Source organism: Bos taurus, chromosome 19 (genome assembly GCF_002263795.3).
Source record: "Bos taurus isolate L1 Dominette 01449 registration number 42190680 breed Hereford chromosome 19, ARS-UCD2.0, whole genome shotgun sequence".
NCBI classification, from domain to species: domain Eukaryota; kingdom Metazoa; phylum Chordata; class Mammalia; order Artiodactyla; family Bovidae; genus Bos; species Bos taurus.
The window spans coordinates 48,217,897-48,233,069 of record NC_037346.1 but is presented as its reverse complement, the minus strand read 5'-3'; the positions used below and the strand labels follow the sequence as shown (position 1 = coordinate 48,233,069).

The 15,173-nt window shown below is 48.5% G+C and overlaps 1 protein-coding gene and 1 non-coding gene across 5 annotated transcripts; one reads left to right on the top strand and one right to left on the bottom strand.

Moving 5' to 3' along the window:
- Positions 1 to 1,312: 1,312 nt before the first annotated feature.
- LOC132342121 (intercellular adhesion molecule 2) lies at positions 1,313 to 14,600 on the top strand. 4 transcript variants are annotated; one of them, XM_059878581.1, is made up of 6 exons: positions 1,313 to 1,401; positions 7,207 to 7,371; positions 8,593 to 8,697; positions 10,171 to 10,428; positions 11,676 to 11,996; positions 12,657 to 14,600. In XM_059878581.1, exons 3-6 carry the CDS (start codon positions 8,637 to 8,639, stop codon positions 12,770 to 12,772), a joined length of 756 nt encoding a protein of 251 aa, XP_059734564.1. In that variant the 5' UTR covers positions 1,313 to 1,401; positions 7,207 to 7,371; positions 8,593 to 8,636; the 3' UTR covers positions 12,773 to 14,600. The 4 variants fall into 4 exon arrangements, with proteins under 4 accessions (XP_059734564.1, XP_059734563.1, XP_059734565.1 ...); XM_059878580.1 differs by having other exon boundaries at positions 7,207 to 7,374; XM_059878582.1 differs by lacking the exon at positions 7,207 to 7,371 and adding an exon at positions 6,256 to 6,311.
- Positions 3,793 to 3,865, bottom strand: TRNAV-UAC (transfer RNA valine (anticodon UAC)). The gene has a single exon. It is a non-coding gene; the product is annotated as a tRNA-Val (tRNA).
- Positions 14,601 to 15,173: the final 573 nt, after the last annotated feature.

Below are 15,173 nucleotides of genomic sequence, written 5' to 3'. Positions count from 1 at the left end.
GGCGAGGGGGAAGGAGAGGGCCTGGCCAGGGGAGCAGGGGGCCCAGGGCAGGCAGCGGGCAGGGCAGGTAGTGTGGTGGAAACCCAGAGGGCCCTCCTCCTGCGGTTCCGTCTCCTCCTCCTGTTGACCCTCCAAGGAGAGCTGGGGGTTGTGCAAATGGAAGGGGACACAGTGTCAGATTCCCTGCACCTGCTCCTGTCTGCGTTGTGCTCAGTCTCTTCAGTCGTGTCCGACTTCTTGCAACCCCGTGTACTGTCGTCCGCTGGGTTATCTGTCCAGGGATTCCCCAGGCAAGAATATGGAAGGGGTTGCCATTCGCTCTTCTGGGGGATCTTCCTACCCAGTGATCGAACCCCAGCCTCCTGCATCTCCTGCGTTGGCAGGTGGACTCTTTACCACTCGACCAACAGGAAAGCCCTGTCTTGGTCTCAGACGCATACTCATTTGTGTCTTTCCTAAGCCAGGACTTTCAGTGGCAGGCGCTGAGGGGCAGGCCTGTGAGAGCAAAACCTCTGCTTGTGGGTGAGCCCAGCTGGCTGCCTAGCACCAGCTCTGAAACTCTGCCTCTTGGTACAAAGCTACTCTGCCAGGGGAGGGTTTTCTTAATTGTTAGGTGAAGTGGCAGATGTGAAAAGATCTTAGAACACAATCGTTCTTAGTTGTAAGTAGAAGAGTTTGGTGGTTGGGGATTCGTATACAGGGAAGACCCTGCTCCCTGATGTTGACAAGCCTCCTGCAGGGTTTCAGAGGGTGATTCATCCTGGATCTGTCTCATTTATCCAAGGCTCCCAGGAGCACAGAAGCCACACATCAAAAAAAAAAAAGAAAAAAAGAGTGCAGAGGGAATTTCCTGCTGGTCCAGTGATGAGTAGCAGTTTCGCTGCTGTGACCCGAGCTCACTTCCTGGTTGAGGAACTAAGATCCCCACCAGGGAGCCTTCGGCTTGTGTGGCCTCAACTGTCTTGGTCCCTTGAATGCATGCGTGCATGCTCAGTCACATCTGACTATTTGGGACTCCATGCACTATAGCCCGCCAGACTCCTCTGTCCTTGGGATTTCCCAGGCAAGAACACTGGAGTGGGGTGCCATTTCATTCTCCAGGGGATCTTCCTAACTCAGGAATCGGCTCCCACATTGGCAGGCGGCTCCTTAAACAATGAGCCACCTGGGAAGCCCCGGTATATATTTACCCGGGCTTAAAACAAGAGGTAATAAACAGAAAGTGATGTCAGTGTGAGGTCAGAGCTGAGACAGGAAGCACGTGACTTCTGAGAAGGGAAATCAGTCCAAAACCAGGCAACACTTGTTGAACCAGCAGCAGCCCAGGGAACAACAGCTGTTGGAAGCTGGACCTCAGCCACCCTGTTTACCCATCAGGGCATCACCCGTTTGCTGATACAGGTAGGTGTTGCTCCCTGCTTCCCTCTTGGCAGAGTGGAAAGGGCTTGGGATAGACTGTCAATCAACACTTGAGTTCTTGTGCTTTCTCTCCCTGTCTCCCATAAGCCCAGGGGCTGCAGTTGCTACAAAATTTCCTCCGGCTCCTTGGTCGTTGCATGAGGAGCTCAGCCAGACATCTCTCGAGTCCAACAGCCTATTGCTTTGTGGTTATTTTCTCTTTTTGTCCCTTCTCTTCCTCCACTGCTCTGTCAAGCACACAACTGACTTAGAAGCCTGGGGCTGCCTTCCCGCCATGGCCCACGTGGGTCCAGGTCATCTGGACTGAGGTCACAGCTGATGTTTAGGGGACAAGTACAGTCCCCAGCCTCTTGGGGTCACACCCAAGGTTCCTGATGAATCCCATTCAATGAAGTCCTACCTGGTTAGAAGGGACTTTCCTACCCTGTGGCTCATAGTCTCAAGGAGCCTCTTCTTTCTAGATATGTGGGAATTTCTCTTTTCCCTTTGTATTCTTTTTGTAAAATTTACTATGTGACACATAATGAACACATCTATGTAACATGCATGTGTATTGCACAGTAAGATAATGTAACAATCAGCCCTGAACCCAACACTCAACCCAAGGACGAACTACCACTAAACTTTCCATCTACCTACTGTGCTACTCACCTCCCACCCAGACATAAATAACCACCCTCCCAAAGTCCCTTTTTATTATTCTCTTGATTCTTTCTTTAATTTAGTGCTTTATCACATATGCAGTTTAGTGCTTTATCACATATGCATTTATTTTCATTTGATGTAATAGTTCTATAACATAAACTGTGTGCCAGCTACTGTTTTGAATACTTGTTAATATTGTCATTTAATTAGTTTAATCCACACACTATGCCCATAAGGAATGTGCTATGGTTAATCCCATTTTACAGAAGAGAAAACTGAGGCACACAGAGATTAAAGCGACATGTTCGGGGTCATACAGATAGTAAGCAGGGGACAGGTCTTCTGGGTCTTAGTGCAAGAGTTTCTCTAGGGCATATATCTAAGGGTGGAATTGTGGGTTATACTATTCAGCATTAGAAGATAATGCCTGATTATTTCTCAGAGAACCAAAATAGACTCTCACCAGCAATATACGAGTTCCTATAGACCCACAGCCTCTCCAACAATTGGTGTGGTCGACTTTCTTTTTGTGTGTGTGTGTGTGTGGTCGACTTTCTTAACTTCTGCCAATCTAGTAGATATAAAGTGGTTCCTCATTGTGGTTTTAATTTCCCTTGCTCTTACTGAGTAAAAGCATCATTAGTTGAGACATTTTGTTTTCTTTGAAATGTTCGTCATGTCTTTAATATACTCAAAATTCTCAGTTGTTTTTTCTAGCAGTGGTGATCTTGAGGTCTCGCTTAGGAAATCCTCCCTTGCCCCAAGGACATAAACATACTCTCCTATAGTTTTTATGGATTTCCCTGGTGGCTCAGCAGGTAAAGAATTTGCCTGCAACACAGGAGCCACTGCAGGAGCCAAGGGCTTGACCCCTGGGTCAGGAAGATCTCCTGAAGTAGGAAATGGCAACCCACTCCAGTATTCTCGCCTGGGAAATCCCATGGACAGTGGAGCCTGGCAGTCTGCAGTCCACTGGGTCACAGAGTTGGACACGACTGAGTGACTAAGTATATATTTTCTTATAAAAGTTTTTAAAGTGTTCTTTTACATGTAAATCTTTAAATTAGATAGAATTGATTTCTTCATTCCAGGCGAGGAATGAAGGGATACATCCCTCCCAATGAAGGGAGCAATGTAGGGATAAGTTTCCCATCTTTTTTCTCCACATAGTTGACCAGTTGATCAAGCATCATTCATTTTTATCTCCTTCTCCACCCAGTGATGTCCAGGGCCACGTTTGTCAGGTGTGAGTTTCACACAAGACTATTTCTGGGCACTTTACCGTTCCACTGGTTAATTTGCCTACATCTACACTAAAATTATATTTTATAGTAAGTCTTCATATCTAGTAGTGCAAATCCCCTCATTTTATTCTTCTTTAGGGGTGTCTTGGTCCTTTTGTTCTTTCCATTATAAGGTTTAGAATCATCTTTTGTTTTCCATGAAATCCCTTATTGGGATCTATTAGAATTGCATTAAATCTGTAGGAAGAAAATTGTCCTCATTATAATATTGAATCCCTTAGTCACGAACATGGGCGGGTTCTACATTTATTTAAATTGTGTTCAATGTCTTTCAATTGTGTTTTAGAACTTTCTGACTTTAAGTCTTATATTCTGCTATCTTTTTGTTTCTGTATATGTATCACTTCTATCTTTTTGCTGCTATAATATAGTGTGCTTTTAAAATTCCTTTTCTTTCCTGGATGCTCTGTGCAACATGCAGAACTTCCCTGACCAGGGATCAAACCTGTGGCCCCTGGAGTGTAAGTGCAGAGTCTTAACCACTGGACCACCAGGGAAGTCCTAAATTACATTTTTGTATGTTCCTGTTCTATACAAAAGCAATTTCTTTTTGGATATTGACCTTACAGCTAGCTGTCTTGCTAAAATCTCTGATTATTTTGAATCATTCATTTGAATGTTCTATCTAGGCAACCACATCATATGAGAAAACTGATAATTTTGCTCTTTTCCCATCCCTAGTCCTTTAATTTCTTTTTCTTGTCTTACTATATTGTCTAGGACATCTGGTAAAATGTTAACATAGAAGCAAAGATAGTGGGCATCCTTGTTTGGGTCCAGATTTTAAAGGAATTAGTCTGAAGATGTACTCATTAAAAAGATGATACAGATGTTAAAAAAATAATAGTACACATGCAAACTTTTCCTAAGTTTCCTTTATCATGTTAAGGATATTTCCTTCTAGTCTGCTAAGAGGTTTTATCATGAAAGAATATTGAATGTCATCCTTTTTTTTCTAGATCTGTTAAGATGATCATATGTTTTTTCTTCTTAAATCTGTAACATAAGATTTTAGTTTGGACTCCTTCAAAGTAGAGCCTGCAACAAGGACTTCAGTTCAGGTAGATTACTGAATTATTGAGGCCAGGAAGTAGGGATTGAAGGAAGAAGACTGAACGAGGGGAGAGAAAGCCAATAGAAGATGCATAACTGATGTTGCAGGTGTAAGCAAAGGGAGTTCAAGCCTTTCAGAATCTCTGATAGGTCTACAGGATGCTGGCTAGAACTGCGTCCCCAAAAGAAAGAGGCTGGACCATGTTTCTCCTAGCTCTTGGCCTCTCCTTGGATGAGGGTTTCATGTTAGGGAACTTGACACTCCTAGGCTTCTAAGAAACACTAACAGGTATCTAAGTGACTCCTAAAGCATTGAAGAAGACCCTGAGGCAAAAAAGCAAAAAGGAAACATGGTATAAACTTGAGGTGGGGTCATGGAACATAAGGTGAGTCTCAGGTTGCAGGAAATTATCTGCTGTAAATACAGAGAATTTCAGAGCAGGGCACAAGTATTGTGACATAAAGCACCAAAGTTTACTATTCCCAACAATAATAAATGACATTTGCGGCTGTCTCTTCTATCGTGCGACCAGCTTTTCATAGCTAAGCCTAACTTGGATATGATGTCTAATATTTTTAACACATGGCTAGATTTGGTCTGTTTGTGTTTTTATTTTGCATTTGTATTCATGAGTGACAGTGGCTTCTAATTTTTCTATTTCATCCTATTCTTGTCTCATTTTGGCATTAAGGTTCCACTGGCCTCTTAGACAGCGTGTTCCTGCTATTTTCATTCTCAGAGAGAGTTTTTGTAAGATTAAAATTATCCCTACTTAAACTTCTGTAATGCTATCTAGACTTGATATTTCCTTTGTGGGGAGATTTCAAATTATGGATGTAATTTCTATAATAGTTGGACAACTGTTCAGGCTTGTTATTTCTTCTTCAATCAAGTTAGGTACTTTTTGCGTGTCCGCAAAGAGTCGGACACGACTGAGCGACTGAACTGAACTGAACTACTTGGTTTCATATTTCTTGGCATAAATGATTTATAAGTTTTTAATTTTTGTAAGTTTTGAATTTTTAAGCTTATTGAAGATTTGCAATGTTGTGTAAATTAAATTTTCATTTATGGTAAAATACACCTAACACAAAATACACCACATAACTCTTTTTCAATGTACATTTGGTTGGGTTACATTCACATTGTTTCACGATGGATCTCAAAACTTAATTTTATCTCACAAAACTGAAAGTCTATACCCATTAAACAAACAACTCACCATTTCCCCCTGCCCCCAGGCCCTGGCAACCACTGTTCTGCTTTCTGTTTCTATGAATCTATAGTCTTCTTCTTTTGTGAATTGCAAGATACATTACTTTATATTTTTAGACTGGCTTATAATATACAGTATTATGTAACCTTCAGGTGTTCTACACAGTGGTTTGGTATTTGCATACTTTATGCAGTTATCACAATAAGTCTAGTGTCCACCTGCTTCCATACAAAGTTATTCCGGTGTTACTGACCATATTCCTCATGCTGTGTTACATCCCTGTGGCTTACTCTGTAATTGGTGCTTTGCTCCTCTTAATCCCATTCATCTATTTTGGACCCTGCTCGGCCCCTTCGCCTCCAGCAACCACCCCTTTATTCTCTATATGTAGGAGCCTGGCTTTGGTTTTGTCTGTTTTGTTTTTCAGATTCTGCATATGTGTGAGATCACATGGTGTTTGTCTTTCTCTGTCTGAGTCGTTGCACTTGGCATAACACCCTCTAGGTCTGTCCGTGTTGTCGAAAATGGCAAGATTTCATTCTTTATGGCTGAATAATATTCCGTTGTGTATTATACCAAACCCATCTTTACTCATGCATCTATGGATGAACATTCAGGAGGCTTTCACATGTTGGCTACTGGAAATGATGCCACAGTGGACAGTGGTGCACAGGTATGTCCTCGAATTAGTGCTTTTGTTTTCTTCAGGAGGATAGCCAGAAGTGAAATTGCTGGATCATACAGTGGTTCTATTTCTAATTTTTGAGGCACCCCTACACGTTTCTCCACAGCATTCGCACCAATTTACAATCCCACCAGGAGGACACGAGGGCTCCCCTTTCTCCACACCCTTGCCAATGTTTTTATTTGTTGTCTTTGATGATAACCATTCTGACAGTGGTGGGTGATGTCTCATTGTGGCTTTGATGTGCCTTTCCCTCCTGATGAATGATGTTGAGCATCTTTTCATGTTTGCTTCATTATTCATAATAGAGAGATGTATTAAAATTTCTTGTTATGATGATGGTTTTATCTCTTTGTTGTTCCTTCAAGCTAAGTGCTTACAAGTTTACAACAATTATAATTTCTGTATGAATTGACCGTTTAATCTAGGTACTGATTGTACCCCTAATATTTTTTGTCTTAAAATTCCTTCTTCTTTGATATGAATAGACCTTTCCCGGCTTTTCTTTTGGTTAGCTTTTGCCTGGTATATCTTTTTTCATTCTTCGACTGTCAACCATTCGACACTCTTACTCATTAGATGTGTCTCATAAACAATGTAGAACTGGGTTTTGTGTTTAAATATTCCTAAAGGGTAATCCGAGGAACGTCCCTGGTGGTCCAGTGGCTAAGACTTCCAGCTCCAACGCATGGGGCCTGGGTTCCATCGCTGGTCAGGGAACTGGATCCCGCATGCCAGAACTAAGACTTGGTGCAGCCAAGTAAATACATATTTTACAAATGTAATTCGAGATAAACATTTAGAAATGACTGAGTAAACGTCTTCCTCTAAACCTGCTAAAAATTGAGTTTAAAAACCTGCAGTTTATTTTTGGCTATGCCAGGCACATATGGAACGCCCATATGGAATGTTACTTCCCCAGACCAGGGATCAAACACTTGGAAGCAGAGTCTTAACAACTGGACCGCCAGAGAAGTCATAAAAGCCTGCATTTGCAACAACCATCCATGGCTGACAAGCATCCTGACCCAGAAGGCTGCCCTCCAGGGTGGTGTGTTTGAGCTATTTTTCTGTTGTTGTTCCGTCTCTAAGTCGTGTAGACTCTTTCAACCCCATGGACTGTAACACACCAGCTCCTCTGGCCTCTACTACCCCATTTTTTTAGTAGACTTCTTTTTAGAAGAGCAGTTTAAGGCTTAGAGCAAAACTTAGGGGAAGTAGAGACTTGCCACATACCTCCTGTCCCCACACATGCACAGCCTCTCCTGTTACCAACATCCCCCACCAGAGTGGTCCATTTCTCATGACTGATGAGCCTGCATTGACACGTCATCATCACCCAAAGATCATAGTTGACATTACGGTTCAGTCTTGGTGTGTACATTCTGTGGGTTTGGGCAAGTGTGTGCTGACACATATGCACCATTGTAGTAGCAAACAAAGCAGCTTCTCCATCCTAAAGTCCTCTCTGCTCTTTCAGTCCATGTCTCCCTCCCTTTAATCCTGGCAACCACCAATTCTCCAACCAAACACTCCTCATTCCTAAATTCTCACCGCCGTTCCATCACCTAATATCGTTGTGATTTAGGCAAGTTATTAATTCACCTGAGCCCTGAACTTCCTCAGATGCACAATCAACATTGCTAGATTTGGTGTGATAATGAGACGATATATTAAAACCTTAAATTAGTCCCTAACAGAGAATTGGCATCAGTGAAATGTTGGTTTCCTTTTTCTTCCTCCTTGAATTAGTAACGTGAAATCACATTTAGCTAAGAAAACAGACAAGAAAGTGCCTGGGGACCGTGTGCATCACCAGAAATCTAAAAGGGGAGGGGCAGAGGACAGGGGAGAATGTCCAGCTATTGCCTCCCAAACCTTCTTTCCAACTTGGAAAGTCCCTCCCTTGTTGACACCAAAAAAGTGTCCTGTGGGATTCAGGGCTCTCCAGATTTGGGGCTTGTAGCAGTAAATGCCCCGTGTGCACATGCATCACACACACATGAGCCCCGTGTGCCCGCCTCACCCCTGATGGCAGCGTGCCAGGAGGACTAGGTATGTCCGGCTTATCAGCTGACTCCTGGCTTCCTCTGCCCAGCTTCTTGCAGACCTGTGGCCCTGGGAGCTGGCCTTCCATGTGGCCTCCCCAAGATCACTCAGATAATGAGAGGAAATACAGTCATCAGCTTCCAGAAGGCTGGGGGTTCAGGACTGCAACTGCAAGTCCTCCCCGCTGCCTGCCTGACCGGAGCCCTTCACCTCTCTGCAGGCAGTCCTCAGCCGTTCCCTGTGAGCCTGCGGACGCCACCCAAGATGTCCCCTTTTGGTGGCTGGGGAATGCTCGCAGCCTTTCTGGCTATGCTCTGCTGCCGAGGTGAGCCTGGGGGTCCAGACTGGGTGTGTTCCCGCCAGAGGTTAGGGCACCTATTCCCCTGGTGCTGTGTGGAGAAGGGGGTCCTGGTCCAGAAGTCTCTGAGGCTTTGAGCACAGCGGCTGCCCACCACGGGTGCGGGATGCTATGCAAGCCTGGTTTCCCCATGACTCCATGACCCAGGGTAGCAGATGGGGGACCTGGCCTTCACACTTTGGGTTGAACAGGCCCCATAACTTCAGGGTGTGTGGATGTGGCAGGTCGTGGAGACTGATGGGAGACCAAGGAGGCTGGGGCTCAAGGGAAAGTAAGGGAACGACCCAGCGGGTCTTCAGGGGCGGCCCAGTGGACAGTAGAGGTCAGTGGAGGGCATCGTCTTCTGCTGACCATCAAAGTGCAAACAAAGCCCCTTCTGGGTGGCCCAGGGGACAGGGAAGGAGAATGCCTCCAGGTGTGAGCACTCTTTTTTTGAAAACCTGTCAGGTGCCTTCATGAAGACCATGCAGGAAAGGGATTACTAGCCCATTTGACAGATGGAGAAACTGAGGCTCAGAAAAGGAAAGCACTTTGCCCAAGGCCACAGAGCTGGCAAACTCGGGATTCAAAGGCAGCTCTCTCTCTCTCCCTAGAGAACCTTTCTCTTTCCCCAGCTGAGGGCTAGATGTGGGTGTGTGGGTGTGGTGGGAACACAGGACAGAGCACAGGCCCAGCTGGCCGAGATCAGTTCCGATTCTTGGCCTTCTTCCTCACTGGGCTCCAGCCATCCTGTTGTCTTCTCCACCAGGATTTTGGCGCTGCTGGTTTTCTGCCCTAGCAGACACTGGCAGATAAGCTCCCCCCATTTCCTTCCTCCTTTCCTCAAATGTCACTGTTTCCATGAAACCTGTCCTGAGCACAGTATTTAACGCAGCAGCCCCACCCCACTCCCTATTTCCTGTCTGGGGCGCTACCCACCAATTGACAGCCTGGCTAGTTCGCTTGTTGGTTACTCTGTGTCCTTCCCAGCAGCAGGAGCTCCACAAGGGCAACCTTTGAATTTCTTCAGTCTCTGATGGCTCCCCAGAGCCTAGAACAGTGCTTGCTACACAGCTAGTATTCCACAAGGATTTGCAGAAGAGAGGGAAGGAGTGAGGGAGGAGCTGAACTCATGGACATGGGGCCTGAGGGGACACGATCCACCTCCAGGTCAGGGAGGCCTTCAGAGCAGGGGTAATTTGGCTGGGGGGCGAGTTCGAATATAATCTCAATGGGGATAGAAGATGTGCATGAGGAAGACTCACCTGGAGGGGACAAGCTGGAAGAGCAGTCAGGGGCAGGGAGACAGCTAGGGAGCATCCCCCTTGGTCTAGACGAGAGGCAGTAATGTCTGAACAGAGGGAGGAGCAGAAGGGACCCGTTGATGAGACTGCGCATCGTGGGCAGCCCCGCCAGGCAGGGCAGTGGGGGTGTCCGCTGAGCAGTTTTCTGTCCTTCCAGGGTCTAATGAGAAGGTGTTCGAGGGCCCAGAGCACCTGATGGTGGGGTTTGGAGAGTTTCAAGTGATTAATTGCACTGCCAGTTGTACGGACCCCAAGAAACTTGTTCTAGAGACACACCTAAACAAGACTCTCCTGGACAGCCAGGCTCAGTGGAAGCTGTTCAGGGTCTACAACATCTCCAAGGATGAGGAGCTCCTGTGCAGTTTCACCTGCGCCGGCAAGCAGGAGACGAAAGTTTTCAACATCACCGTGTTCTGTGAGTGTCGCCCACGGGGCCCTGCTCCCCGAGGCCGGAGCCTGTGTCTGCAAACCCACAACGAGCTGCTCTGTCACTGCTCCTGGGCACTCTCCTATGGCCCGCACCTCCCTGGGCTTCTGGATCCAGGCACAGGCTCAGAATCTGCTCACACCCTCCCCTGGCCTCCTCGAACCCTGCCAGCAACTGGGATTTTGAGATTTGCTCAGAAGCAGACAATCCAAGCAGGTTTAGACAAACCTAAAAGTTGTTTCCCTCTGTCTCCTCCCAGCTGGGGAGCACCCCCATCACCAGAACACCCCACATGCCCTGACAAGCAACAGGGACTGCATCAGGAGGGCTGGCACACTCTCCAGTAACCCATTCACCTCCTGGAGAGAAGGTCGTGGTCTTATCTTCCCCTGAGGGCCCTTTCCAAATGTGTGACCATCACACACACACACCTGTCCATGGGTCACAGAGACCATGGAGAGACCAAGGTTCTCCTGGAAGCTCGGCACCCAGGGTATCGCTCAGGACTGTCATCAGTGGACAAATGAGGAGAAAGATGTCCTAAATCTACCACATTATCCTGGGGTAATGGGGGCTAGGTATTCTAGTTCAAAATGAACCCAGGGAGATGTCTTGGTTGTCCACTGGCTAAGACTGTGCACTCCCAATGCAGGGGACCCAGGTTTGGTCCCTGGTCAGGGAACTAGATCCCACATACCACAGTTAAGACCTGGCACAACCAAAGAAATAACTCTTGGATTTAAAAAAAAAAAAAAAGGAAACCCAGGGAACCATGGAGTTTAATATCTAAGGGATAGCAATAGTTTTAAACCTGATCCTGAAAACCAAGGCAGCTCTGACTCTTGCCTCTGCCCCTGAACACCCTCACAATTCATGACCCAATTCCAGTGAGTACTCCCTTCTAAGTCTCTCTCAACAAAACCATCCAGCTGTTTCATTTTTGAAATTTCTATTGAGTTTATGGAGAGGAAAGAGACACAGCCAAAACTTTTATCTTTCTAGTTGACTGAACTGATTCTGAACCTTTTCTCTGGAGACACCAGGACACCTCCATTCTTGTCCATCAGGTCCCTGAAACTACCACCCAGGACATCGTTCACCCTGAACTGCTTCCTCCGTCCAGCCCCAGCCCACTTCCTGAGAACACCGTGGTCACAGGGGATGGTCTGGGCTGGGTGGGGCCTGCCCGAGCTGCACCCCCATCCTGAGCAGACCTCCCTTCCACTTTCCTGCAGACCCTCCAAAGCAAGTGCTGCTGACGCTGTCGCACACCTCAGTGGCCGTAGGGACACTGTTCACCATCGAGTGCATGGTCCCCGCCGTGGCACCCCTCGAAGGCCTCACTGTCACCCTGCTCCGTGGTACTGAGATCTTGTACAATCAGACCTTTGTGGGGACAGCACGTTTCCCCCAAGATGCCGTGGTCACCCACCACACCACAGCTCACAGGGAAGACGGCCACCATAACTTCTCGTGCGAGGCCCAGATGGACCTGCGCTCTCGTGGCGGTGGCCTTGTCCACAGAGTCTCAGATCCCCAGAGGCTTGAAGTCAAAGGTGAGGGGGAGCCCACGGATCAGGAGGGGGGACATTCGGTTTCAGCCCTTCAGGGGAAGAAAACGCCTTCGCCCCACTCTCTGCCAGCTCAGGGGAAGCACTCGGGGAAACGGCACTTGATCCCTGGGGTTACCCGGAGCTCCTGGCGAGTTCGTAGCTTGGACCCTGACTAGTTGCTTGGTCATGAGTGAGCTGGGTGACCTTAACCAAGTCAAGCTCGTCTCTCTGGCCTTGACCCCGCTCTGCAATGATTAATTTGACCTGACTGACCCCTAAGGTCCCCTGGAGTTCTGCTTCTGTGACCCTAGATGTCAAGATCCTCTGTGTCTTCAGAGAGTTTGGCCAAAGCTCCCTCATTTCTGCTCAGGGAGGGGCTTGGCCTGGACCACGCCGCAGTGCAGACCATGAGGTCTGGCAGCGCAGGGCAAGGGGACCATGTGAGTCCATCTGCCCTCACGGTCTCACAGAGGCCGGCTGGTGGCCCGGACCCCGTCCTCTTTCCGTCCAGTGATAACACCATTTGCCACTCATCCCTGCAATGCAGAGTGACAGCAGGCTGCCCAGGATTGGGTGGGTGGGTGACGGGTAGACAGCTACCCCTCTGGAGCCTGGCACCTGGGACCGGAGGACTTCTGTGACCTCTACCCCTTCTTTCCCCAGAGCCCGTGCCCAACAACCAGATGGTGACCATCATCACCATTGTGATAATGCTGCTGATCTTGTTTGTGACATTCGTCCTCCTGTGCAGGCACCGACTGCGCACGAGTAACACCTGAGTGCAAGCCGCTTAGAAGAGGCTGAGACGGAGCCACCAGGCACAGCCCCTATGAGCAGCGTGGCCACTGTCATGGCGGCCGCTGGAACTCAGTGTGGCTCCTTAGGGTGCGGTCCAGGCCTGGCTGAGGGACCATGTGAAGCAGCCTGAATACAAACACCTGGACTTAGCCCCGTGCCTTCATGTCGCCTCCTGGGAATGGCCAGGAGGGGGAGCCACCAGGCCTGGCTGAACTTCTGTCTCCAAATGTCTCCTCAGCCTCCCTCCACCCTCTCTTTCAGAGGCCTTCCTGAGCCCCAGCAAACCCAGGCCCTGGTGTGCCCCCAGGCCGACCTGCCCGGGCACCAGGCACCCATCTTATGGGACCCTGAGTGACTCCCTGAGGGAGGGTGGGGAGACCCGCCCTGGCCCAGGGGGGCAGAGAGATACTCCGTTCCCACGTGGCCCTCCAGGACACGGCTCTGACTTCTCTCTTCTGCCAACAGAGCCTGCATCCAGGGGTGAGTGTGGGGGCCCCAGTGGCTTGGCTCCGGGATCCTCCCGCCAGGCCTCCGCCGCCACTCTGGGCCTTCTGAGAGCCATGGAAACGAAAGCTGTCCTCGCCTCTTACCTCCAGTTCTGTTATTGGGCCAAATGGAGACCCCGCAGCCCTGGTCATCCAGAGACAGGGGAAGGGGAGGAGGTCGAGGGAGGGCTCCGTCTCCCAGGCCTCTGCCAGCCGGGGCAGCAATCAATGGGACAGGGTTGGCCTTTCACGTGGCTTCTGGGGCCTGGACGGGGCTCTAAGGGGTTCTCACCTGGATCAGAGATCAGGTTGGTTCAAGGTCTCCGTGTGGTGGAGACGGGACTCATCCACTCTGGGGAGATGGCCTGGTTGGTGGATAGGGGGGTAAGAAGGGTTGGCAGGTGTAGAAAGGGGTTGTTAGGCACGAGAGGGACACGGGGGCTCCAGGGCTGTTTGCAGCTCCATGATGAAGCTGGTGTGGGCTCCAGGGTTGATGTCTGTTCTCATATCATGAGGCTCTCAGCATCATAGTAGTGAGTCAATTCCTAGGCAGGTCGATAAGAAGTCTGGGGTCCCCAAGGAGGAGGTGATAGGGGTCTGGAATTCTCAAGGAGGAGGAAAGAACAAACATCTCTTTTTCTCTCCATTCCTTAGCCTTAGTCACATGCTATGGGTGGTTTAGTCGCTAAGTCGTGTCTGACTCTTGCGACCCCAGGGACTGTAGCCCGCCAGGCTCCTCTGTCCCTGACAGTCTCCAGGCAAGGAGCAAGAATACTGGAATGGGTTGCCATTTCCTTCTCCTGGGGATCTTCCTGACCCAGGAATTGAACCCAGGTCTCCTGCATTGCAGGCAGATTCTTTTACAACTGAGCTATAAGGGAAGTCCTTAGTCACATAAAAGGCTTTTTTCTTTAAGCCCAGGAATTGATAATTACAACTAACAACTCTGTTTAAACTCTGTACTGAGGGTTATATAACAACAATGTATCCTGCTTGAGGGCAGTTTTCCCTTCCTGAAAACCTTGGGGCAATCCTGTTATCTTAAAATGTAAATTATGTGAGGGGGTCTAGCAAGAACTTTACAACCTAAACAGTCTTTTGATTTATTGTAATTACTAATTTAAAAAGTATATAACTCAGTGGGTCTAGCAAGATCTTTACAACCTAAACACAATCTTTTGATTTATTGTAATTACTAATTTAAAAAGTATCTAACTCCCTTGCTAACACTAGGGAGGGGGGCACTCCCCATTCCCTTCTCATGTCTACCTCAGAACTTTGTCTGTGCTTTTCATACTTTAATAAAACTCTGCTCCACAAAGCGCTTGAGAGATCACGCCTGGTCTCTGGTGCCTAAGCTAAATCTTCTTCTTTGGAGATCACGAGTCTGAGACCCTTCACTGGAAGCTATCAGTAGTCTGGGGGGAGAAGCACCCTCACCGTGACTACCCCCTGCCTCAGTGGACCCCAAGGAAGAAAAGTTAAGGGGACAGAACCCTTGTCTGTGGTAATAATAAGACCACCCCCCACCGCCCCAGGGCACATGGCCCTTCCAGCACTCCGATCTCTCCCTTGGCCTAGGCCCTGCTGACCACCCACCCGGTCCCTCCCTGAAGCCGGGGATACATCTGCACCCACAGTTCCCATGGCACTGGTGGGTGGGGGTCGGGCACGGCTCTGCTGGGATGGAGAAGAGAAAAGAGACCCCCCATCAGAGTTCCTGGGGTGGCCTCAGCAATTTCACCCACAGGTCTCCCACACCACCCCTGGCCCCTGGCTCCCTCTTCCAACCCCAGGGCAAGGCCCTGACAGCACCCAGACCCCCAGCCTCACTGAGCTCCCCTTTTCTCAGATGCTGGATGGTGGTGCTGAACCTCAGTCGAGTCCTGCAAGCAGG

Bases quoted from the DNA above. Each gene is read 5' to 3' on its own strand.
- LOC132342121 (XM_059878579.1), top strand. From the start codon at position 8,637: ATGTCCCCTTTTGGTGGCTGGGGAATGCTCGCAGCCTTTCTGGCTATG. The intron at 10,429-11,675 runs GTGAGTGTCGCC...ACTTTCCTGCAG, and splicing joins TTTCAACATCACCGTGTTCT to ACCCTCCAAAGCAAGTGCTG. The intron at 11,997-12,656 runs GTGAGGGGGAGC...TTCTTTCCCCAG, and splicing joins CCAGAGGCTTGAAGTCAAAG to AGCCCGTGCCCAACAACCAG.